This window comes from Petromyzon marinus, chromosome 31, assembly GCF_048934315.1.
Source record: "Petromyzon marinus isolate PM22_M1 ecotype Great Lakes invasive population chromosome 31, UKy_Petmar_22M1.pri1.0, whole genome shotgun sequence".
Classification (NCBI taxonomy): Eukaryota; Metazoa; Chordata; class Hyperoartia; order Petromyzontiformes; family Petromyzontidae; genus Petromyzon; species Petromyzon marinus.
The window spans coordinates 13,794,569-13,819,306 of NC_133697.1; the positions used below are offsets into that span (position 1 = coordinate 13,794,569).

The 24,738-nt window shown below is 43.6% G+C and overlaps 2 protein-coding genes across 9 annotated transcripts in view; both read right to left on the reverse strand.

Annotated features, from left to right (window-relative positions):
* Positions 1 to 7,415, reverse strand: part of LOC116947878 (uncharacterized) — a 66,748-nt gene extending 59,333 nt beyond the window's left edge. The window contains exons 1-2 of one of the 4 annotated variants that reach the window (XM_032964118.2): positions 7,389 to 7,415; positions 6,964 to 7,148 (exon numbers count right to left, since the gene is read on the reverse strand). In XM_032964118.2, coding sequence (XP_032820009.2) covers positions 6,964 to 7,111 — 148 coding nt within the window. In that variant the 5' untranslated portion in view covers positions 7,112 to 7,148; positions 7,389 to 7,415. The other 3 variants (XM_076071118.1, XM_076071119.1, XM_076071120.1) reach the window with 3 other exon arrangements.
* A 3,624-nt stretch (positions 7,416 to 11,039) lies between these two features.
* Positions 11,040 to 24,738, reverse strand: part of LOC116947879 (protein YIF1B-like) — a 33,395-nt gene continuing 19,696 nt past the window's right edge. For all 5 annotated transcript variants that reach the window (XM_076071121.1, XM_032964122.2, XM_076071123.1 and 2 more), the window contains one exon: positions 11,040 to 24,327. In XM_076071121.1, the coding sequence (XP_075927236.1) occupies positions 24,116 to 24,327 (212 nt within the window). In that variant the 3' untranslated portion in view covers positions 11,040 to 24,115. The remainder of the gene's footprint in view (positions 24,328 to 24,738) is intronic.

The following is a 24,738-nucleotide window of genomic DNA, read 5'->3' on the forward strand; positions in this document are numbered from 1 at the left end:
GACCACATCAATGTGGGATCTCAGACCGGACAGTGAAGTTTGGATTGTGGAGTCGATGGCACTTAAGATCTGGGTGTCATCAGCACAGAAATTACCGTCAATCTTGAAGCGGGCGATGATTTTGCCAAGTGATAGGAGATACATTGAGATGGGTAAGTAGCCCAGGATAGAACCTACTCAGCCCATCATTATGGAGTAGAGAAAACAATTTAGTGGGAAATCAACAGCCGTTGCTGTAGGTATATACACTGGCCCCCACCATAGAAATATGGAATTTCCATCACGAGCACAGGCCCACCAAGGGAGACGAGCGTCAGACAGCGCTTGTTTGAGAAGGGACACTTCTTTTAATTGACTTTTGTACCCACTGTCTGTATCCTGATGGAATCCATTACTACCAGCCCCACTCCCACTGTAAACATGACACCAAACAGCAAAATAAAGTCTACCTGTGCCTCACAGAAAATCACTTCACCAGAACCAAATTGTAAAAGATTTGTTTTATATCTACTTAAATGGGTCTATACAAAAGGTTTTACTGAAAGGAAGAAACAACCTGGTGATTAGGAACACATGATCCTATACTTTACAAGTCGACGCACACAGCTTACACTGTCAAAGAAAAAGATCCCCCGTATAACCGTTGACAGACTATTGGGGCAAGTGCTGTAAGCTTACACTGTACATACTAGAACATAAGCATAAGATGCAGAATGATTGAAAAACATAAACAAAATCACTTTCACAAGTGCTTTTAAAACCGCACCATGGGCAACCCAAGATCAGCTAAATCAAATTTTGCATTGACAATATTCAGTGGAAATGTTCAGTATTCCTAGGGTTTGAACAATGAGTGAAGAAACATGGCAGTCAAGGTGTGTGTGTGTGTGCGCGCATGCATTGCGACTGAAGTTGCTACTGGAACATTCGGAGATGGTTTCGAGTCACGTGAATTGCATCGCCACCTTGGTTAAAATGCATGCTCAGTTTTATAGGTGACAGTTAAAAACAAAGCCTACTTTGAAATTCGCCCTGCCTTAGCTTGACAGCATTTTGGGATGCTTGTACAATTAGACGACAAATACATTCAGAATGCGATGAAAGGATTTCAAAATATCTAGAGGCAAAGCTCCTCTGAGCTACACGGCCAAGGGCCCAACGTCTACTTCCATTGTCTCCTTGAATTATAGCAAATTAAGTGCAGAGACAGCTCATAGCACCTCGTGTATCCCTAACCGTGACTTGCTTTTGCATATTACATCTTCAATCTGCCAACTGCAAGTGGCACAAGCCTGCAATCCAGTGACTTGGCAGCAGAGTTGGTGGATAATTCATGGAGTACATGGCTGGATCCATTGTCTGAAAAGTAGCAAGGCAGTAGAGCAAGAGCTCTACAATAGTTTGTTTTCTCTTTGTGTATTGTTTTCGTGTGTGTATTGCGTGTGGCATCACAGGATGAGGCATTAAAGTCTTATGGTAACGATAACAAAACAGTTTCTTACACGATTGGATTAACATTGTGTTATCAGCAGCATGCAATGAGATAAAGGCAACAATATTGATGGACTCCCACAGAGCAGTGCATTGCTTTGTGTTCGCAAATGGGACTACCTGGCAGCTGTGTGCCTACCAATAGATATTCCCTGGCATATTCTAACTGCAAGTACATATGGCGAGTGACAGCTTTGTGGGTCAACACGCATCCATTTTTCTACCTAATATTTTATTCCAATGCTTTTTTTTTACAATTGTGTTATCATCACGTGAAAGAACAACAGAACTCTGGAAGACCAGCACATTAACTCTGTGTTACAGAACAGTCCATGGAAGGAGTGATCACAGCACTACCTTCAAACGTGAGCTAATTACCTGCACTAAGGGAACCTATACTTTTCCAGATATCCTAATGCAGGGATGTTCATCGCATGGCAGTACAGTTGACACTTCTCGTACTCACGCCTGAAATATCGCTATATTAAAACACCCAAATGTAATACATCATGTTGACTGGGCGGAGACCATTAACTCCGGAGGCTTGAGAACGCGGTTTAATCGCGTGTGACTGCGCGGATTAAAATCCAGGCTCTCCGGCGTGCCAGCTCAGTGCTCAGATCTGCTGGGTCACCCGGCCACCTCTGGCACAGTCATTTTTAGTCGTCCAACCTGGTTGCAATGTTTGAAGAGATTATTAAGCATGAAGAAACAGACTTAACTCAAAGTACCGGTATTACATTCACGACATATTAAGAAGATAAAAACGGATATATTTTGGTGGAGTCAGTATGAAGAGACCTTAATGCATTCGTTCATTGGTAATGTTTGGTAATTTTTTAATGGTGGCTGTGGTGGTTATACTTAAGAATGGTTAGTCACAGATGGAACAATAGGCACAGGTCCACAAATGCATTTGACCTTCTATTACCTGAAAACAATAAATATGCCAAGTAAATGTCCTCCTTGGGCAAATTTGGAAAAGTTATTTTGTAAATGCAATGGTGTTTCACGGAATCACTGTGCCCATTCCTTCCACCCTCTAATGTGCATGCACAACCTGTGAGATGATGCGACGCAATATACAACTGTTGGTGGGGTTATTCCTCTTCCAGTACTGAAGAGGATTCAAAGTAAACCAGATTAACATATAATATTGAACCACCATAGCCACGGTTTGTTATATTCGAAATCACATCTAAGAAGATGAAAATGTGACTTTTCCATTAAATTTCTATCGTAGAATTTAGCAGTGTATGTGTGAGTGGTGGCACAGTGGCCCTCTAAATCTGGCTACCCAAGTTCGGTTCCCGACCATGGCCAACATTCGTGGAAAGCGATGTTTGTCCCCGCCTTGGGTGGCCCCCTTCACTAAACCCGCACACTCACCAGAATGGGGAAGTATGACCAAATAACCCTCGCGGCTGACATGGCGTGGGGAAACCATTCACCTGGCAGTTGAACGACGGCAAAAGGAAATAAATATAACATTTTGACGATGCTTTATGATTCACAATCGGAAGGTTCCCAGTTCGAAACCCAAATCAGGTGTTAAATCTAACTAACAATCTGTATAGGGCTACGGGGGTCAGCAACCTGTGCCTCCGGCTCCGCATGCGGTGGCTTTTTAAGGAGTGCTGCTTCGTGGCATTATTTAAGGACCACACCGTCTCGTATTCACCATCACAGTGCATTGCGGCTCTTGAAATATTTTTTTACCGAATTATTTTGTTTACTGACTCCTGACCATTGGAGTCCAGTTCACCACGGGTGTCCAGTTCACCACGGGTGTCCAGTTTACCATGGGAGTCCAGTTCACCATGGGAGTCCAGTTCACCATGGGAGTCAAGTTCACCATGGGAGTCCAGTTCACCACGGGAGTCCAGTTCACTATTGGTGTCAAGTTCACCACGGGAGTCAAGTTCACCATGGTAGTCCAGTTCACCATTGGAGTCCAGTTCACCACGGGAGTCCAGTTCACCATGGGAGTCTATATCTACAACTGCTCAACCCTAGCTAGTAATGCTCTGATATTTGCATTGCCTTTGTACAGTTCGCCTTTTGGCATTCTCTGGTCTAACACTGTTGAGACGAGGCCACACAAGACGGCTGTCTCTCGTGCACTGGAGTTCAGTTTCAAGGACAATGCGCGCGTGTGGTTCATGCAGATCGATGCCTTGCAGTGAGCGTGAATTGTTGTTAAGTCGTGTTGTTCTATAAGTAAAGCCTGGGCATTCCAGGGCAACAAGCGCGTACACGCGTGTGCGTGTGTGGGGAGCGGTACTGGTGAAACAAAGGTGGCCGGGGCGTGGTGCTGGCCACCCCCCCCCCCCCCCCCCATGTGTTCCCGTGCCGGCCTTCTTCATAAGGCGCTACACGCTAACAGCACTTGCCCCAACAGTCTGTTGTTGCAGGCCACACGGGGGATCTTTGTCAGGAAGAGGGCGAGAGAGAGCGCGCGGTGCGATGACCACGTTGCATCGCCGACGTGTAACTAGTACGGAGGAGCGGTGGCGCACGCGTTAGCGCACACACGCGCGCTATGAAGCCGGCGCACCTGAGTTCGATTCCCTGCCACGGCTAACATCAGCGTGGAGTGATAACTGAACCGGGTCCCCCCCACCGCCTCTCGCCCTTTCACCAACCAACACTGACTGACACGCGTGGTGAAGTATGGTCAAACACCCCCCCCCCCAAGCTCCCCCATGCCAGTAAGACGTGGAGGGGTGTTCCTTCAGCAATGCGTTGACACAAAGACTGAACACAGAGGAGGGTGGCACAGACCGGCAGCCTCCATTACAAAACTCAACACGAACGTGTACAGCACTGTACCCACAGCGCACTGTATTCACTGTACACTGTGCATACAGTACATTGTGTATACAGTGCGTTTTGTGTACAGTTTGTACAGTCTAACATCAAACTTTTTTTTATAAACTTTAAAAGTGCCGAAATTAGCGTTACGATTCCTTTTACGTATTCCAAGGACATTTCGTCTAAATCGTATTCGGTTGACGGGCTTGCAAACGGCTCATCGGGAAAACTAAAACAATTACGCAGCACTTGCCTTATTACATCGACTTAGGAGGGGGGTGCTCAGGGAAGAAGCACTCGGATTGGTAAACGTTGACATTAAATCGGCCGTACTATCTATTAAACGCGCCGCATTTGTAAATGTGAAAGTGTTGTCGTGGCACAAAGATCTGACGCTCCTGTACGCGTGTGTGTATGTGTGTGTGTGTCTCTAGCTACGACTGTATGCGGCGAGACGTACACAGTCCATGTGTAAATAAAGTTAAACACAATCACAGATTAGCACGGTGGGCGACTGCGGCGTGCCGCCTACGTGTCGTGTTATTTACACGTTAGTTCGCGTGATATATACACACACGCACACGAGAACGTGTAAGACTTTTAAACGTTAGCAGCTATCTACAGGCATATCCACACCAAAACGTAACTTCACAGAGCTGTACCCCCCCTACCCATTGGGTTGTTCCTTTATTAAAACGACCTTAATTGGCCTTGGCCTCACACGACATACTTGTTACATAAGCTACTCCGTGAGATAGAGAGATATTACACGCCGATACACAACCATAAAGCCATCGTGATAACGAAAGTCGGTGGCACTCAATCAACCCACCACTCATTAAGGCGAAACTGGCGATTACATCGACACTACGATACACTACACTATACACTACACTACGATACACTATACTATACACTACACACTACACTACGATACACTACACTACGATACACTACACTACATTACTATACACTACACTATACACTAAAACTACGATACACTACACTACGATACACTACACTACGATACACTACACTACGATACACTACACTATACACTACACTACGATACACTACACTATACACTACGCACTACACTATACACTACACTATACACTAAAACTACGATACACTACACTATACACTACACTAAGATACACTACACTACGATACACTACACTATACATTACACTACGATACACTACACTACGATACACTACACTAAGATACACTACACTATACACTACACTAAGATACACTACACTATACACTACACTACGATACACTACACTATACACTACACTACGATACACTACACTATACACTACGATACACTACTATACACTACACTATACATTACAATATACACTACACACTGTACACTACACACTATATACTGCACTATACACTACTAAACACCTACTATACCCTACACTACTATACACTCGAATATACACTACTATAAACTACACTACTATGCACTATTATACACTATACACTACACTCCTATACCCTACACTACTATACACTACACTATACACTACTAAACCCTTACTATACCCTACACTACTATACACTATACTATACACTACTAAACCCTTACTATACCCTACACTACTATAAACGATTATATACTACACTACTATACACTATTATACACGACACATTATACACTAGTATACACTACACTACTAAACACTATTATACACCACCTACACTATACACTAGTATACACTACACTATACACCACTAAACCCTTATATTACACGATTATACACTATAAACTACACTACTATACACTACACTATCATACCTGTAAACCCATTTGTTTCGTTTTATTGTTTTGTGTTTCTGCTTTGTGATGAGTCTTTGTAGGATAAACGTTGACATTTATAATGACACGGGCTGACCAATAAGGTCTTAATTGATCTGTAATAAGTTAGGCACTGATAAGGGGTTGACAGGTTTGTATATCCCCTCCCGGCCCGGTGCGGCAGATTCACCATTAAACAAACACCAGTAACACGATTCGCATTATCACTGCTCCTAAGATCAAAGCCTCCTGTGACTATTATACTGTTGCGACTAAGTATAAACTAATTGTATCACCACGCCCTGAGAGTGTGAATTGTTATTCAATGCGGGGGGGGTGGGTGGGTAAGTGGTATGGACAGAGAGCTGTCAGGTGAAAGCCACTACCAAGTGAAAGTCGCCGTGTGTGTGTACCGAATGTATACATTGTCTAAGACTTCTATTCGGAGTGACGGCAAAATACGTCCAGGGGAGGGGGGCTACATGTTAATCATGTTCGTTTGAAGGATCGCTGACCACAGTTAAGGGGTTTTTAACTTTGACGAAGCGTGGTTGCGCGTGAGCACAATCTCACCCTCTCAGTACTGTGTGAACCACTCTGTGGGTCTCCTACCTGTGTGGGTCTCCACGTATACTTGTGGGTCTACGTTTGTGAGTTCTCCACGTTTGTCTCGTCTCGTGATGTACATCACTCTCTCGAGCCCCCGCGGATTGTCGTCGGCATCGCAGTGCCGTGCCATCGACGAGCGCGAACAGAGATCGCTGCTGCAGGCTGAACGCTCCAAAAAGCGCTGCTTGAACGAAAAGTTCGTTCCGGACTACGAAGGCGACACCTTTGCGACTTACTGCTGCAGTCTTCATCGCCGCACACCTTGATGTCGGACAACAGTCGCTTCTCCTCCTCCTCCTCCTCGTCGTCACCTCCCCGTGTCCCTCCTCCGCACACTGCCGCCGCTAACGCGAAAGCGATCCAGAGAGGCGAGAGGGCCACCATGCCGTGATCCTTCTGCTTGCGCTGCCCCAGCCGTGGACTTTTGTGTTTTAGAAGAGAGAGAGAGAGCGCAAGAATTATAATAAAAAGAATGCGTTTTAAAAATACACAGCCCTTTAAAAGTCACCCTCTACCAGCAACTCTTCCACACGCCACCCCCAACTAGCCCGGTCACACACACACACGTACACACACAAACACACGTACACACACGTACACACGTGTATGCGTGTCTCAAGACTGCCGCTCCCGCGTGCAAGAGAAGCAGCAGTAGCGTTACCCGGATGTGGGATGGAGAGCGTGGACGTGGAGGGGGTGGGGGGAGGAGGGGGTGATGGAGGGGGGTGATGGAGGGGGGTGATGGAGGGAGGTGATGGAGGGAGGGGGGGTGATAGAGGGGTGAGAGGAGGAGGTGATGGAGGGAGCAGGGGAGGTGATGGAGGGGTTGGGAGGAGGGGGAGGTGATGGAGGGGTTGGGAAGAGGTGAAGGAGGAGAGAAGGTGATAGAGGAGGTGGGAGGAGGAGGAGGAGAAAGTGATGAAGGGAGGTGATGGAGGTAGGAGGGGGAGGTGAGGGTAATGGTTGGTGGTGGATGTTGGGGAGGGGGGGTTAAAGGATACCTAAAACTAAAACCCGTTTTGTCGGTTCGTGCCAGACTGCCACAGCCTTGACGGGTGGCATGAAATGTTATTTTGTTGTAATATTGCAGTGAGGACAAGTGTGTGTGTGCAGTATTGATCAAAATACCCCAAAAAAGTACGTGGAACATTACAATACGTCGGGGAAGTTGAAATTATTTTTTGAAAGTGTCGTGTTTTAAGCAGTGGCACTTATTAACACCCCCAAAACAAAGTGCACAGTCTGCTCACAACCACAGTCCAATTAAGGCCGTGGCGAAGTGACGAGTCGTCTGCACACAAGTTTGCGGAGCAGTGTTTGAAATCCCAGCATATTTGATTTACGACCGCATTGCATATACTAAACACGCATTGCTCGATGTGCATACGGTATGCAGCATACACAATATGTAAATGCATGGGAAGGCCTTAAACCAGCAGTAGATCGATCATGGCTTATGATAATGCTATATTGAAACCAGGGACGTGCGGTAGCGCCTGATGATCCTGGTAGCCAAGAGGCAGTATTTGCCGTGAACATGATGTGGAAACCAATATTCATCGAATACTGTAACATACAATGCCCCCAAGAGGGCAGTGTAGAAACATCCATTGTTGTACCGGTCTTATATGCTCCCACGTAAATGATCTCTGGATTTATTTCAACCCGCACTGACCTGGGTGGTGAAGTATGGTCAAACAAACCCCGCAGTGGGAACACAACACTTTCTTTGAAAAGTATTTCAATTGGATTTCCACGTGTCAATGGCTAATGTCTACCCGGTGGGTGTGTGACCAGATGTTTGTCTTTTGACACCGGACACAAATGTGGGGTGCGTCTTACTTTCCAGGGCGACTTATAATCTTAAGTACTGTGTAGGAAATCTAATGTTTTATTATAATCTGTTGGCGAATTGACGGTAACGTTCTGGAACCCTAAAAAAACAGTGGGAGTCTGGTGGACGGATGTATTTGATTAAGGGGATCCGGGTGGCATCATCTGTGTGCGTGCCCCATAGATGCACGTATGTGTTTTTTTTTAAATGTGCTTACCTTTCCTATAACTCCGCGCTCCTATCGTGCTTTTTGTATTATTTGTTGTTGTAACGTTCCGAGATTCGGGGCCGTCCATAAATGACGTCACGCGATTTTTGACCCCCCCTCCCCATCGTCACACGGCGTCACAAAGTCAGACCCCCCCTCAAATATGACGTCACAAAACTCTGACCCCCCCCCCAAACAAATAAAACATTTTTCAAATCGCTTTAAACTATTGTCATTGTAGTGCGTATTCAATGTGTCTATTTAATTAAGTAGAACGTGTTGTCTATATTTATTTAAAGTTGCGCATTTTTATGTGACGTCACATTTCTCAAACCTCCCCCCCCTCTCGTCACGCATCGTCACAAATGTCTGACCCCCCCCTTCCCCTAGGTACGTGACGTCATTTATGGACGGCCCCTTACCGGACATCTGCGCAACAACAACAAAAAGAGCTTATAAGGCTCTTCGGAATTTCTCCTCCAGTGCATTATAGAAATTCTGATCCACAGCAGAGGTGGTGAAAGAGAAATTCCGACGTTCCGCCCCTGCGCTGCCGTCAGTCGGCACGGCGATGCTGCGCGCGCGCGCGGTCACCCGGAGGCACGAGTCACGTGCGTGCGCGCGTGCCAAACAATGGCCACGTCAGCGCCACGCGCACGTGGCCGCTCCACGTCACGCAACTGCCCCGCCTCCCCATCGGCGATTCCCCATTCCTGAACATATATATTTAATTTATTATTCCGGTGCTGTGTAGTGACCGTGGCGACCTCTGGTGGCCAACATTATATAGTAGGCTGTCGCGTCCGATATCCGTAAGAGGTTTTTTTTGGAGGGGTTAGATCGCGTAAATGTCGTAAAACCGGCCACCACCCGACACAGCCAATTGGTAAGGTTTGTCACGTAAACAGAACGTGCCAATTCGTTACTAGTGTGTTAGAGGGCAAGGCCACGACATTTACAATCCGAGTACGACGTTTCGTCGGTAATTACAACTAGCATCATCAGGCGACAGCCAGATTTGTGGATACATCCTCCTGTAAGCCAATCTTACTAATTCGCTGTCAGGTGGTGGCGGGTTTAACGACACATTTATATTTTTATGCGATCTAACCCCCCAAAAAAACCCATTATGGATTATTACTTAAGCTTAAACTACTTCTTTTGTATTTAGCCGATGGAGATGCAGAGCAACGACAATTTCACATTCAGTTGGTCAAGCCCAGAGAAAAGTGTCAGGAGCAGCGAAGTGTATCGCTGATGTCTCCTTCATATTTGTGGATCGGGGAATTGCGTCGTTATGTCTGTTCTGGATGGCCACAGTCGCAACACTGGAGCGTTGTCTTTTCCATTTGTGCATCAGGTATCCGCATCTGCCATGGTTTGTGCGGATGCGGTTTAGGGTGGACCATGAGCTTTGTGGAAGATTAAACCCAGGGATGTTAAACTACCAAACAACTTTTATTTTACCAGGTAAGACCCACTGAGCTATATAGCTCTTTTTCAGAAGCCATCTGGCCAAATGATAGCTCAACGAAGCATGGCTGATGTGGACATTTTTATCAGCCAATTACGCTATATGCACGTCGATTCTAAATATGGAGGCAAAAATTGTGGGACCCGGAGAAAAATCCACACGACCACGGGGAGAGAAAACATGCAAACTCAAAATGTACATGTGTCAGGATCGAACCCCCACTTCCTGTATCCATGAATTGACAAAAAAATTATACATTGTGGTAAATGTAGTGGCCTCTTGTGGCTGCAGAGAATCACGTGGCCATGTTATATTAAACACAATTATCAGCCATGATTATTCCATAGCACGACTATTCCATCGCGGATAAACCCCAAAACGTGTTGATGTTTTAAAATGCATTTTGTGCTGAATGTAGCGGCATCTTGTGGCTGCAGGGATCACGTGAATCCCGGTGCAAATAACACAGCACATTAAATGCCATTCTCAATCCACCAATGGATAAAGGCCTCTCTCCATGGGTGGTCATGGGTGCTTTATGACCATACCTCATCACGATGGTCAGTACAGGTTGGTGATGGGCAGGTAACACTCGCCACTGATGTCACTTCGACGCCACATAAAAAAAAAAAACACTGCATATACCATACCCCCTAATAAGGGGTTCTCAAAATCCTGTATTCTGCCAGGAGGGGACAATGATTGTGGTGTAATTAATTACCGATTGCTGTGTAATCAGCAGACTAACGTCATGGGCTTCGAAGAAGTCACAATCTTAAAAATGCAGCAGTCATCATTATGTTATTTCATTTGTTCATTTTATTGTGTAACAAGTCATTTAAAATTAAAAACAGCTCAATCTCTTAAACACATAAAAATGTAACAGTCAAATATTACACATGTAACAAGCACAGCCAAAGCAGTGTTAATGTACAAAATAGTACAGAGCAGGGCATTATACATTTATAAAATTAACAGTTCAAAACACACTAAAAATATACCTTAAGAAATAGATTTTAAACATTGGCATTGCTGTATATATTAGTCCTTATTCCACAAAATATTTTACATTAAATATGACTGGCTCATATCAATACAGTACTTAACAGTAGTTTCACATATAACCAGAGTGAAAACAGAAACAACATATATCGGTAAACACCACATTTATACAATTGCAGATCTTGGTTGAAGTTTTGACTTTGCATTGCACATCACACAGTAACAACCCCAAATATAGTCCACACCAAAGGCAAGGAGCCACCATATAAAATAAGTTAAAATATCATATTGGTATCTGGATTAACACTTGCCGATATAAAAATTGTCCAAAATATGTACGCAATTGTTTGTTCGACTGTCGATATAACACCATAGACAAGGGTCTGTTTCAGCACTTTATGCCCAGATGGTGATGGGCTAAAATTATATTTTATTGTATGCAGTGGAACAGGCCTATGTTTATATTATCATATAAGAATTGAGGGGTAAACTGTGAAAAAACCCTGGTAACTCACAAAAGATAATTGTCCAAGCAGTAGGGCATTGCTGACTGTAGCCAGATTAGGCAGATGAAGCAAGTAAATGATTAAGTTCATTGTGAGGCCATCTGTAAGGAGATTATAAGGATTGTCATGTATTTCAAGAACACCAGCTCGGGGTTGTATTAAAACGCTAATGTTGGATATAAAATTTGACCAGGACACCTCCCCAAGTTGAATCGCTCATCATCACATGGAAATTCACAAAGGCGACTGCACACGGAGTCATTCATTGTTACAATGAACTTGACTTATCAATGCGGCTAAAGTCCACAATGAACTCCGCTAGCCACAGAGAGTTACAGAGTTGTCTCAAAATGAACTCAAAGTTTTGCACAGATGGATTAATTAAACTTGCTGCACTATCGTCTACTGGGCACCTTGCAGCTCGGAAAGTTTGACAAATGTGATACGCCACCTCTCGACTCCAAAAATGCTGGATCCAATTTGTTGTTGTTAATGGTTCTGTACAAATTTTATATTGGCACACTGCGTATATTTTTTTGGACTTCAAAAGATTGACCTGTCACCTCTGGATACACTGGCTCAGTGGCTACTTCTTTGACCACGAGGCTATCAGGCAGGCAAATGCCTTATACTTTTCAAGGAAATATAATAAGTCATTCTCTTTCCTCGTGGTGATGTTTAAATCAAAAGCTATTGACTTTTGATTGATGTTAGGTAACGATATACTTGTGCAATACAGTGGTGGCTCTTTCAAGAAATCATTACTTTAGAGCTATGAGCAACAAAATGCAATTATAGAGATGAATGCCACATACAAGGCTGCTGAAGTTGCAGAACTGTGGGCATTTAGTTCAGTGAGCAATTCTGGGCCATCGAAGCAAAACCCAATCTGGCTCTCCACATCTAGCAACAATTCAATAAAGTATCGATCACCTAGTATATGAAGGACGAGTATTGACTGTCAAGTAAAATATAGGCTATAATAAGAACCTACAAACGTAAATTCCTCAACCATTAAGTGTAACGAACTGGGTAGCACGACACATTTCTTTATAAATACCGACAGTCCATTTGCCATTACAATTACTTTTAAAGCAATTTGTCTTTTGGAAGGTTGCATAGATACTTAGGATAAAGCCGTGACATTGAAAGATACTTAGATTAAACATTGCGCCAGATCAATTTCGATAGATTGCTTCAAGCAATGACTGTCAAAACTGACTGATTTTGTTGATAAAATCAATACGACACTGTGAATACTGATTACTTGGAGTTACAATTATGGTCACTATCTCGTCCACCTTTTTTTTTTACCTTGCGTACAATAAGCAACGGCATTAAAAGAGACAAGGTTTTAAGATAAGGGACACTGCAATTGTCTCAATAGGCAACCAGATAATGTAGTAAACATCTATGATCTTTTTGATTATTGGTGTCGATAACCATGTGACAGTAGTACTTCCATGCTCATTAATAACATGTTCAAATGTTAAGAATAATAGAAAAGGACAGCTCAAATGTCAGTTATAATGTTGTGTAGGTGTTGACGGTTGTGCTGTATAGCTCTCCAACCGCTGCGTTTTTAGTACGACCAAAAAAGCATACTCAGCTCAATTGTCAGATGGTCAAACATACTGCAGTTGAGAAATATTGTAAAGGGCACCGCAACATACACGTCATTATTTATTATTAAGCCCACTAAAATGTTCACCCCAAATACAACTAATCCCACATGCGCATTCATGCATCCTTTGGCTGATAATCAGCAAATTAACCTAATGGCACACTTGAAAAATGCAGAATTGGTGTAATACAATGACTAGGTGGGGTGTGACCAAATATATCTCTCGGCGCTAATAATAAGCTCAGTACACTCGCATAGAAATGTGAACATTGTGTACCAAATGAGACCGGCAGATAGCAGCAGTGCTTCAGACTGGTGGTCCCGTTAGCATGCAGTGTACCACTGTGCACAAAGGTGAACTATAATTACCCTTTCGCCACGCGGAATACCCACAATACACTGCACACTCAATAGAGGGCGTGCAAGTGTAAGTGTTTTTCCACCAGACTTGACATGTTAAGTGTGACATTTTTAAAGATTTTATATTTTACCGGGTAAGGCCTACCGAGATATAGTTATTTTTCAGCAGCAACCTGGCTCAGTGAAGTGGTTTATCACGTGGAAATGTAGAACAGCCAAATACTCTTAAATGCGTATTGCTAAATGTGGAGGTGAAAAACCGGAGGACCCGAAGGAAAATCCAAGCAGCCACGGGGAGAACATGCAAACTCCAAATATACAGGTGTCAGGGTCGGGATCGAATCCACGACCTCTTGCATACCAGGCGAGGTAGTTAACATTTCGCTACCATGGCGCCCCATAACGAGTTGTTGCAGTAACACAGTGATATGTTTGTTGAACTTCTTTCACACCCTACGTAGCCGACTGTGCTAATAGGTGTGACAAAGGACTTGGGATAAAGCCGTGACATTGAAAGATACTAAAATTAAATGATAGACGACTGCACAATATAATGAAAGTAACAGTAATTAATTTCTGGCTTCTCAATTTCATTATATTTTCACTCTGTAGTGCCTCGATCGTGCAATGTGACAGTTATACGTTCCCGGTCCTCCATACCCATCACACTAAATGCACCTGATCACGTCAGATCATAGAATCAGGGTTTGAACCTGGTTAGTAGTTGAATGGATGACAAACAGGGCATGTTGTAGACAGAGGCCTGCAAGGTGGCCAGAATGTTACGGCAGTATTGTGAGTTACTCTCTCGTACAAGTGAATCTTCTCCTGGTACAATGATTTCCTCCCATATGCCAAACGCTCATTAATGCGGCTCTAAGTCAAGCAATTAACAACGATGATAATGAAGTGTTAAGTCACTCAAACACTCAAGTGTCAATTCATGGAACTGGTCAAGACATCCCAGTGCAGGACCATCCTGAAAAAAGATTGGAGACTCAGTGAGCATTTTCTGGAAACATAAATGGTAAATAGTTGGCATTTTTTTTAATTGTAAGGCCTCCATGAATGTGAAACAGCCTCAAATGTTGTTAAACAGCCTTAAATCATTTCCATCTGATGATAAATCTTAGCAGCAAGCGAGCTCCTCCCATAATAATGGGGACATTTAGCTTGCTCCAGCTACATTTGCAGTCCAGTCGATGAATGCACCGATCCGTGGACAGCAGTCAAGCAGCGATTAGTGCAATGCACTCTGATCCCAGTGATACGCGTTCACTTGCTGTTCAACAACAGTTAAGAGTGATGTCTGAACTGATCCTGGGCACTCCCTCCACCAACCATCATGGCAAAGTATGGCCAAACCACCCCCATGACCGAAAGATTTGGAGGTCTTCATCCAGCAGTGGATTAATGGCAGTATATATCATATTGCATTCAAATTGTTTCACAGGCTCGTATGATGGGCGCTTTAGAGACACATCCGTTTTGATATGTGGGCCAGTGTTCCACCAACACCATGAACAAGGTTTTAATGAGACAGCAGCCGGCTCAGGCCAATGGGAAATCCGGCCCTGGCATATTATTCTCTCTCGGGTCACGATTGAGCCCAGGTGGAATTATCATCTTGGCAAGCAGAGAAGGCTTTGACTGGGCACTGTGCTTTCTGCTAGTCCTCTAAAGAGCTGGCAATCGATCATAGATAATCAAAGTCAGTCCCTAAGTCTTGACGGAAATTGACATTCGCACTTTGTTCCACAGATTCCTGCAGTTACCCGCCATTCACTACACTAATTGGTTAAATGTGTGGAGAAAAAAAAACTGCTCTTTGTGTTGATGCTTGCACAATCTGCTGAAATTTCCTGGCAACCATTATTATATTAGTGCCTTTCATAAACATGAAAGGGACACATTCTTTGGGTCTTTCAGTAAAGCCAAGTAGATAGAAAAAATAATAACAATAATAACAATATCATGACGTTTCGACCGCAACACAAGCAATCGTCTTCAGGTGAAAAAAGAGGGGGAAATCTGCCGAGGCAGGCTGCTTATAAATGTTTAGAGATGGGCGGGGCAGCTAATGTGAATGTGGGGGAGATCTCCGTAACCTAAAGTAGGTCTACACCAATCAAAGAGCTGTTTACAAAAGGTTTAGAGATGGGCGGGGCAGCTAATGTTAATGTGAGGGAGGTCTCCGTAACCTGAAGTAGATCTACACCAATCAAAGAGCTATTTACAAATGGTTTAGAGATGGGGGCGGGGCAGCTAATGTTAATATATAAGAGGTCTCCGTAACATGCAGTAGGTCTACACCAATCAAAGAGCTGTTTACAAATGGTTTAGAGATGGACGGGGCAGCTAATGCCAATGTGGGGGAGGTACTTCGGCGCTGTGTGGGGGTGGCCATTGTATTGTGAGAGATTAGCATGTCAATGTAAGACAGCGCAGTGGCCACATGGAGGTGGAACAGAATGGCAAGCCGCCATTTACTTACGCAGCTAACGGTGGATGTGTTAGTGAATGTAACTCAGAGAGTCGAAAATAACAGCTCGGTAGGATAGGAACATCACAGCCAGTTTTGACTGAAACTGGTTAATAACGTCCTTCCAATGATTGCGCAGTTTGTACCCATCTTCTCGGTTGAAATTGTGTCTGGGTCCGTGAACACAAGGCAGATCTGAAATAAGGTAGGACCAATACCTCAGCCGTGGCTGTTCATCATTTTAACGCACACACGAAATTGATTTTGCCAAGACGAAGGTACTCTGCAAACCCACTGGCTATCAACAAAGATTCGTTCATGAAGCAATCCAGATATATAAAGAGAGACACAATTTCAACCGAGAAGATGGGTACAAACCGAGCAATCATTGGTTGGACATTATTAAACAGTTTCGGTCAAAACTGTCTGTGATGTTCCGATCCTACCGAGCAGTTATTTGACTCTCTGAGTTACATTCACTAACACAGCCACCGTTAGCTGTGTTAGTAAATGGTGGCTTGCCATTCTTTTCCACCTCCATGTGGCCACTTCGCTGTCTTACATTGACATGCTAATCTCTCACAATACAATGGCCACCCCCCACAGCGTCGTAGTACCTCTCATACATTAACATTAGCTGCCCCGCCCATCTCTAAACCTTTATAAACAGCTCTGTGATTGGTGTAGACCTACTGCAGGTTACGGAGACCTCTTCTACATTAACATTAGCTGCCCCGCCCATCTCTAAACCTTTCTAAACAGCCTGCCTCGGCAGATTTCCTCCTCTTTTTTCACCTGAAAACGATTGCTCGTGTTGCGATCGAAACGTCGTGATATTGTTATTATTTTGATTATTTTTTCTATCTACGTGACTTTACGTGGCTTTACCGAAAGACCCAAAGAATATGAATTCCTGCAGTCACGAAAGCTTTAACTCAAGATCCAAGGAACACTCACTATAAGAGGTTTTTTGGGTTAGATAGCGTAAATATATGGGTCGTTAAAACTCGCCACCACCCGAAACAGCCAACTAGTAAGGGTTGTCACATAAACAGAACATGCCAATTCGTCACTAGTACAGCACACCGGTGTGTTGGAGAGCCAAGCCACAACATTTACAATCCGAGTACGACGTTGCACCAGTAATTACAACGAGCTTCGCGAAAGCCTACGTGTTAAACGGATACTCACTAGATAGCAGCATATCTAACTTATTAAACCAGCCACTGATACGTCCGTGATGGCCTTCATGCTTTGAGAACGGTGTGAATACCAAATGTGCACCCGGCATGCAAAACAAGTACAAATGCTTTTTTTCATTTCAGTTAAAGAACAGTGTCCAGAAAACTCCCAAGTCAAAATCATTACGTCATTGAAAACCGCATATAAAAACATAATTTCCACTGTGATCACCTTAACATTAATAACACATCTCAACATAATGACCACCGTTAAAAATAAACAGTTCGAAGATGATCACCTAGTGGGCAGTGCACCGTTAACCAAGCCAGTCTGCATGGAGCTGGCATTGAGATTCATGCAGCCACCTCAACAGTGTTGATGGCAGCAACAACCTGGAATAGACTGCATCGTGCCACGTGATGTAACGTGATGTAACGGTGGTGCAATGCCGTTCACCATGCCAGGAATGTGTACCAGTCACAACCAAGACTGTAGTCCACATGCATACATTACAACTAAAGCAATAGAAATAACACATAATTTAGTAATTATGGTCTAGTGCCCACTTAAAATGAATATTGACCCTCACCAGGGTAAAGGACATTCCATAACTAAGCATCATTCTCTATTTATTGCTATGGAAAATGGCGATGTGCATCATGTTTGCGAGATAAAAAAAAAATCTGCACCGCTCGATAAGACTATACGCAGTATGGTGTAGAAAGTGGTTCATCATTAATGTCACATTGACAATTACGGAGGCTGCATAGCCCATCACAAGCCCTCCTCGCCCGGTGATTGTCCGTACGGCATGCCACATTTAACTGATAAATTATTCAACCTTTAAGCTGGAGCAGTGTGCTGTGTCACCCAACCACTGAGAGTGCGGCTCATTTTTCTGCCAGACACACATCAGTCTAGGTGACTCGCATGATACTGTGCGTGTGTGCCGTGACCAGCGGCATCCTCATCCAACATTACCAAATAACCTACGAACAAGTAACATTGAAGATTAACATTGTCTATAAATACCTATTTAAGTGTTTAGATATGACAGTTATTTTAAGGGTTCTAAAAAGCCCATCTGTCTATTTCTCTTTATAAAGCATATATGCCGACTGCTCTTGAAATAAGCTTGAGATTAGGTTGTATTTAGATTATATGAAAGACCAATGTGTATTGTTGTATGTGTGATGTACATTACCAGACGGGCGAGGCAGTTTGAGCACAAAGTCTGTGCCAACAAGCCTTTGAGGACGCAGTATATATGTGTGCATAGAGACGCAATTTTAGTGGTATATATGTGCATAGAGAGACACAATTTTAGTGGTATATATGTTCATAGAGAGACACAATTTTAGTCATATGTGCATATAGACACAATTTTAGTGGTATATATGTGCATAGAGAGACGCAATTTTAGTCATATGTGCATATAGACACAATTTTAGTAGTATATTTGTGCATGTAGAGACACAATTTTAGTCGTATATATGTGCACATAGAGACAATTTTAGTAGTATATGTGCATATAGAGACACAATTTTAGTCGTATATATGTGCATATAGAGACAATTTTAGTCGTATATATGTGCATATAGAGCCAATTTTAGTAGTATGTGCATATAGAGACACAATTTTAGTCGTATATATGTCCATATAGAGACACAATTTTAGCCGTATATGTGCATATAGAGACACAATTTTAGTCGTATATATGTGCATAGAGACACAATTTTAGTCATATATAACAGCACAAAGTCCAAGGGCCAGATTCTGTTATTGACAAATGTAAATTTCCGTCAGTTTATGTAAAAATGTTCCGAGGTCTCTGTATCAATAGCTGGCCAAATCGATGAAGTGTTGCAGCCAATTTGTCAAGGTGGGAATCTGGCCCAAAGTGTTTCCATGCTAAAGTGTTTGCGATGGGCAGCAGCGCTCATTTCTGTTGACAGTGTGCAGCCAGTGATGGATATTTCAACGAGCGTAAAGTGGAACAGTTCATCCATAGGCTAACAATTTCTGACTTCCTACCAACTAGCATTAACAAGGTGCTATTCATTTTCATGACCTCACAGGGATTGTGAGGCTGTCACTCATGATCGGGATTTAAACTCGTGTCGCGATTAAAAGCTTGTCGCTCTCCGTGCCAAGTTTTAATTCTACAAATGTGCACTACTTATATCAAAATTAAAGTCACAGGCAAACATGAAAAAGCCGGTATTTGAGACAAGTCAACATGTACGTCACTGCTTCTGTATAATGTAACTCTACACAAATTGCCTTCATACAAAGTGGTAAATGTAGTTTTCAGAATGACAGTCAACAATCCTGAATAGCTCACAACGGAATGAATATATAAAGATTTAACAAGAGCTGCATGAAAAAAAATCACCTCTACTACTGATCATTGTAATGATGTTGCTTGGATTGTTCCACAGTGGTAGAGAGGCTTTTGGATGCATGGAGGGGTCTAAAGGCATGCCGGGAGAGAGTCTTGAAGTCAGGCTGAGGACACGGTAGACATACGCAGTCAGCCAAGGGGGCCACACATTGGCATGGGGAGACATGCACAGGCTACCTAGGACGCCGTTAGACAAGCGAAGGCGTGGGGAGAGAAGCGGGCACACAAAGACATATAAGCCGGGACAAAGGGAGACACCTTAGAAATGCTTAATTCCAACGTACATCCACCCACTGCCACATTGCTGACACAACATGCTCAATGCTGTTGAACCCAGCACAATTTTGAATATAAGTGCCAACGTGCACCAGATAGTGAGTTGTATTTAAGTGCAATCACAGAGGAGTACAATTAGTCCGCCACTTTTTGTTCCGGCCACAAAGCACGCACAGGGTCAGCTGAGCGGCGCACACGAGCAAGACACGCGTAGCAGCAATAATCGGAATCAGCTGTGCGTGCGCAGTGAGGCGGTGGCATTGCGGTTAACACACACCGCTCCACAGTCACAGTGACCAAGGTTCACTGCTGACCATGTCCAACATCGGTGGCAGTTGGTATATGAATTTAGCCTGTGGCCTCTCTTTGGTTGAATTAGCCTGCAACCAGGTACCCTGCTGCGTGGTGCGGTCAACTCCAGTGCTGGGGGAAATATTGGCGTTGGTCAAACCTAAACTAAACTATTGCTTTAACTTAACCACGTAAGGCCCACCGAGGTATGTAGCTGGCCACAAATCACAGCACAACGAAATGGATTATCACGTGGAAACTTATAGCAGCCAAATACTCTATAAACGCGTGATGTTTCTAAATGTGGGGAGGAAAAAACTGGAGGAACCGGAGAAAAATCCACGTCACCACGGGGAGAGACACGCAAACTCCAAATATACAGGTATCTGGGTCGGGATCGAATCCACGACCTCTTGCATACCAGGCGAGGTAGTTAACATCTCGCCACCGTGGCACCTGGTTGTGCATCATGTTAGCTGTAGTAACAGGCGCTTCTTAATGGCACTTGCCCTGGCAGTGTAAACAGGAGATAGTTTCTACTTGTGCAATGCATATCATCCTATTGTCACTTCCACACAATCTGTTTGAATAATAAAATACCCCTTGCAATTGTAAAATGTATTTACAGATTAATTTACAGAGTGTTTACAATTGCAAATGGCTGTGCGTAGTGCACAGCAAAGCTGGTTTGCTATGAATATTCAGTCACTGTGAATCAGTGCACACGTTATTTAGTCTGTGTGCAGAGGCAAGTTTAAACAAGCGGTTCTGTTATAGTGGTTTTAAGGCATTGCATGTGTGTATCCAGGCTCTTTAAGATACACACACGAACTTAATGGGATAATTGCGGATTTAGCTGTCGATAGTGTACCCAACGTCTGTAACATCTCTCCATAGCATGGACGTTCTGATCTAAGTGGAAGCATAAAACTACATAACATCACCTCCACGATAACACGCTACACACTTATGAAAAACATTTTTTACCATTCAAGCTTTCCATTTTTATGCTCACGGGCACCCTCTGGGACGGACAGAGCATGAGTTCACATTTGCACGTCGTTCTGGAATTCCATTGGCTTTAGCTGTGGCATGCCGAGTTTAATAGTGCCATTTATTTATCAAGAAATCCTCGATAAGCGCCATGCATCAAGATTACCAAATAAGAGGCAATATTTTTTCCATCGTTGGCAGGCTCAGTTAATTGGCTCCTAAACCGATCATACTGGATTAAGTAATTAAAATTAATCGATGAATATAAGTGGCTCTTAGCCAAAAGGGTCTTATCCACTTGGCCAAAGTGTGTTGTGTACTTTGACCTCATCCTCCCATTGGATGATTCTTAAAATAGGTGCAACTGGCTGCTTCTGTAAATGACATCATTATGAAAATAAAAAAAACATTTCATCCACAAACCTCCAGGTATTCCTGATAGTTGCTGCCCAGAAGCATTTGTTTAAATATAAAAAACAATGATGGGCTATGACTTCACTGAGGCTCATTAGTAACAGTGTGGGCTATAAAACGAATGCTATCGAGCCCCTGGATGTTATCGCCATCTATGAGCAATGGTTGCTCATTCTACCACGGGATAAAATAGATCCAATCCATGATGACACCTTAAAACATTACAATCACTTCCCTGTTGGCTACATGTGGGACACATAACACGGTTGACAATTCATTCACAACATCAAGGCTATAAAAGCTATGTTAAGCCGGATTGACATATACAGTTTGCATCCGTCAACAAAAAAAACCCCCTTAAAATTGAATGTATATACAGGATAATCATAATAACCCCTAGGGCAGAGAATGGGCATTTCATTTAAAGTTAGTTTACTGTGTATTAGTTACAAGGCAGTTTAGTAATGAGAATAGTTGTAAACTATATGCAGTCTACCAGCTTCTAAGCCACTGCCAACAGAGTCGTTGGCACGAAGAGCAGTGAGGTCAAATAGCTGCGGTGCACATTTGACCCTTGGTAGGGATGTTTCAACACAGCAGTGTACAAGTTTGCCTTCCTGAAAATTGGGGCTGCTCCATCGCAACGGCCCATTCTAAGCCCTAAACCTCATGATTAAAAAGTGTAAACAACATCTTATTTCACTTGAGCCTATTTCATAAATAACTAACATACAAGTAATACAAAAATCATGCATATTTTAAGAGAATGTAGGCTAAAACTACTGACTTAACCTTATACGCATGACCCAGACGTGGCAGGGGGGCTCAGAAGTCTAATATCAATGTTACACAGTCGTGCCAAACTTGACACTACAGAGATCTTAAACCTGGTCGCCACGTAACAATCTTTACAAACCTACAACAGTGATGATGATTATTTCAATTGGTCTCTGAAGTCACTCCCTGAATGAGCTAAGAGCGTTTTGTTTCAAAGCGTACAATTGTTTTACATGATACCAGCACAACAAAAGCATAGTAAAGCATAGCCTGGTGAATAGACCAATCAGTGATGACAATGACATCATTGCTTGATTGATGTCTCGCACCTAGCAATGCAATCAGTCCACTGGGAAATTACCCAACGCTTCTCTCCGCTTCCCAAGACACTGTCACCAAAGTTCAGAGTGAACCACTGGTTTCAATACACAGCAATTTAAGCTAGAATCTCTGTGTGTCGCTCTGTAAATTTTGCAGCGCGGACCAGTAATTAGGTTTTAAATCCACACCTTCCATCCATGAGGCTCTCACGGACTGTGACTTTGGTCATCTTGACCATCGTGTAAACACGTAATAACACCGTTTCATTTGAGCGCACCGCCCAAAGCACAGCTGACAAAATAAAGAGTGCAAATCCAGTACTCCCGTAAGCTATGCCTATGGGCAAATATTAGCCAAGGGTTTACATCTCACAGACAGGTCATCAATTCCACAATGCGACACATTGTGGAATGCACACATTGTGCTTATGCAGGGAGAATCAATATATACACAATATAAGAAACTGTTCAAATATGTAAATATAAACCTCAAAAGCTTTGTCATTAACACTGCCGTATTGCAGAAAAATATACGTTCAGGCCAGCATTTCAGGCAATCATCTTTCGTCAGTACGGCGAGAGAGTGACAGTGACCGATTAAAACTATATGAACAAATTAATAAGCAATAAACAGGCAAGAGTAAAAATAACTTAACATTCTAGTCCATCAACCGATGGGTCTTGAGGACCAACGTCATGCCACAGGGGACGCTTAGGCAGCCACGCTCAAGGCCGGCTTCGACTCTCACGCTCTCATCAGTCGGCCCCGTTGAAGAAATGTTGAGCATACAACTTAACGTGCAAGCGATAAAAGACATTCTTTGGTGACGAACTGCATTGGCGGTGATGCACAAGCACAAACAACAAAAAAGCTCAACACGTTTGTCGCCTTGAAAGGCGATGTACGAGGTGACATTTCGTGCAATGGCCCTTCCTCATATCACCTGACGTGCTATATTGTTCCTCTTTGGGCAGTGTTAACGATGCGTGTGTGGCAGTGGTCCATTGTTTATACACGACGAGAGGTGTAAGGCAGCGAAACGACGAGGCTTCATTTGCTCGTGCCGAGTACACAACCGTCAATGCAGTCCCTTCTTTCGTACTCACCAGTGTCACTTATGCCCCCCCTGTGCCGTTTCCGTCCCGTTGTGATAAAGATTAATTGAGTGGAACATTAAAAAAATGATACCGTCCATTATTCGAGCTTAATATATATGTAAAAATAACCCACCCCACCACATTTATTCCCTTGCCAAGAACGAGCCCTGGGTGGCACGGTAATCGAAGCTTTTCACACTCACAAGACCAGGTCGGAGGACAGCCAGAGCATGAGCAGAGGCTGCACGGCCGCGATGGCCACGGTGAGGTACATGCGCAGGCGGCCGGCGGAGACGCTCTGCGCCCTGCCCGCCACGTCCATGTCCGGCAGGATCTTCAGCCTCATCGTCTGGATCTGCGCGGCATTGGCAAAAGAAACGGGGAAACACAAGGTGGACCGTGACTGGCAGTGGGACGCTAAAATTATTGCGGCGCACGTGCAGGATGGAGGAGAGCAGGTTACCACCAAGTCAGACATTTGATCAGGTACCCAGAGGTCGTGTACATGACCAAATCAGAGCGTAAGACCAAACCATCTGGAATGCACTTGATAGCAGACGGAACACTTTGGCGATAAAACATTTACCTGTCAACTGGAAAGCATTTCATTATCGAATGCATTACTTATAAAGTTCTGGAAGGACTGTGTGATGTTTAAAAACGCCATGCGGAGTGTGTAACTCGACCTACAAGAGATTGCCATTGTGCTGTGCGCTGGCTGTCAAGGTCAAACATTGGGAATTATAATTCTGAAAAAAAAACATGT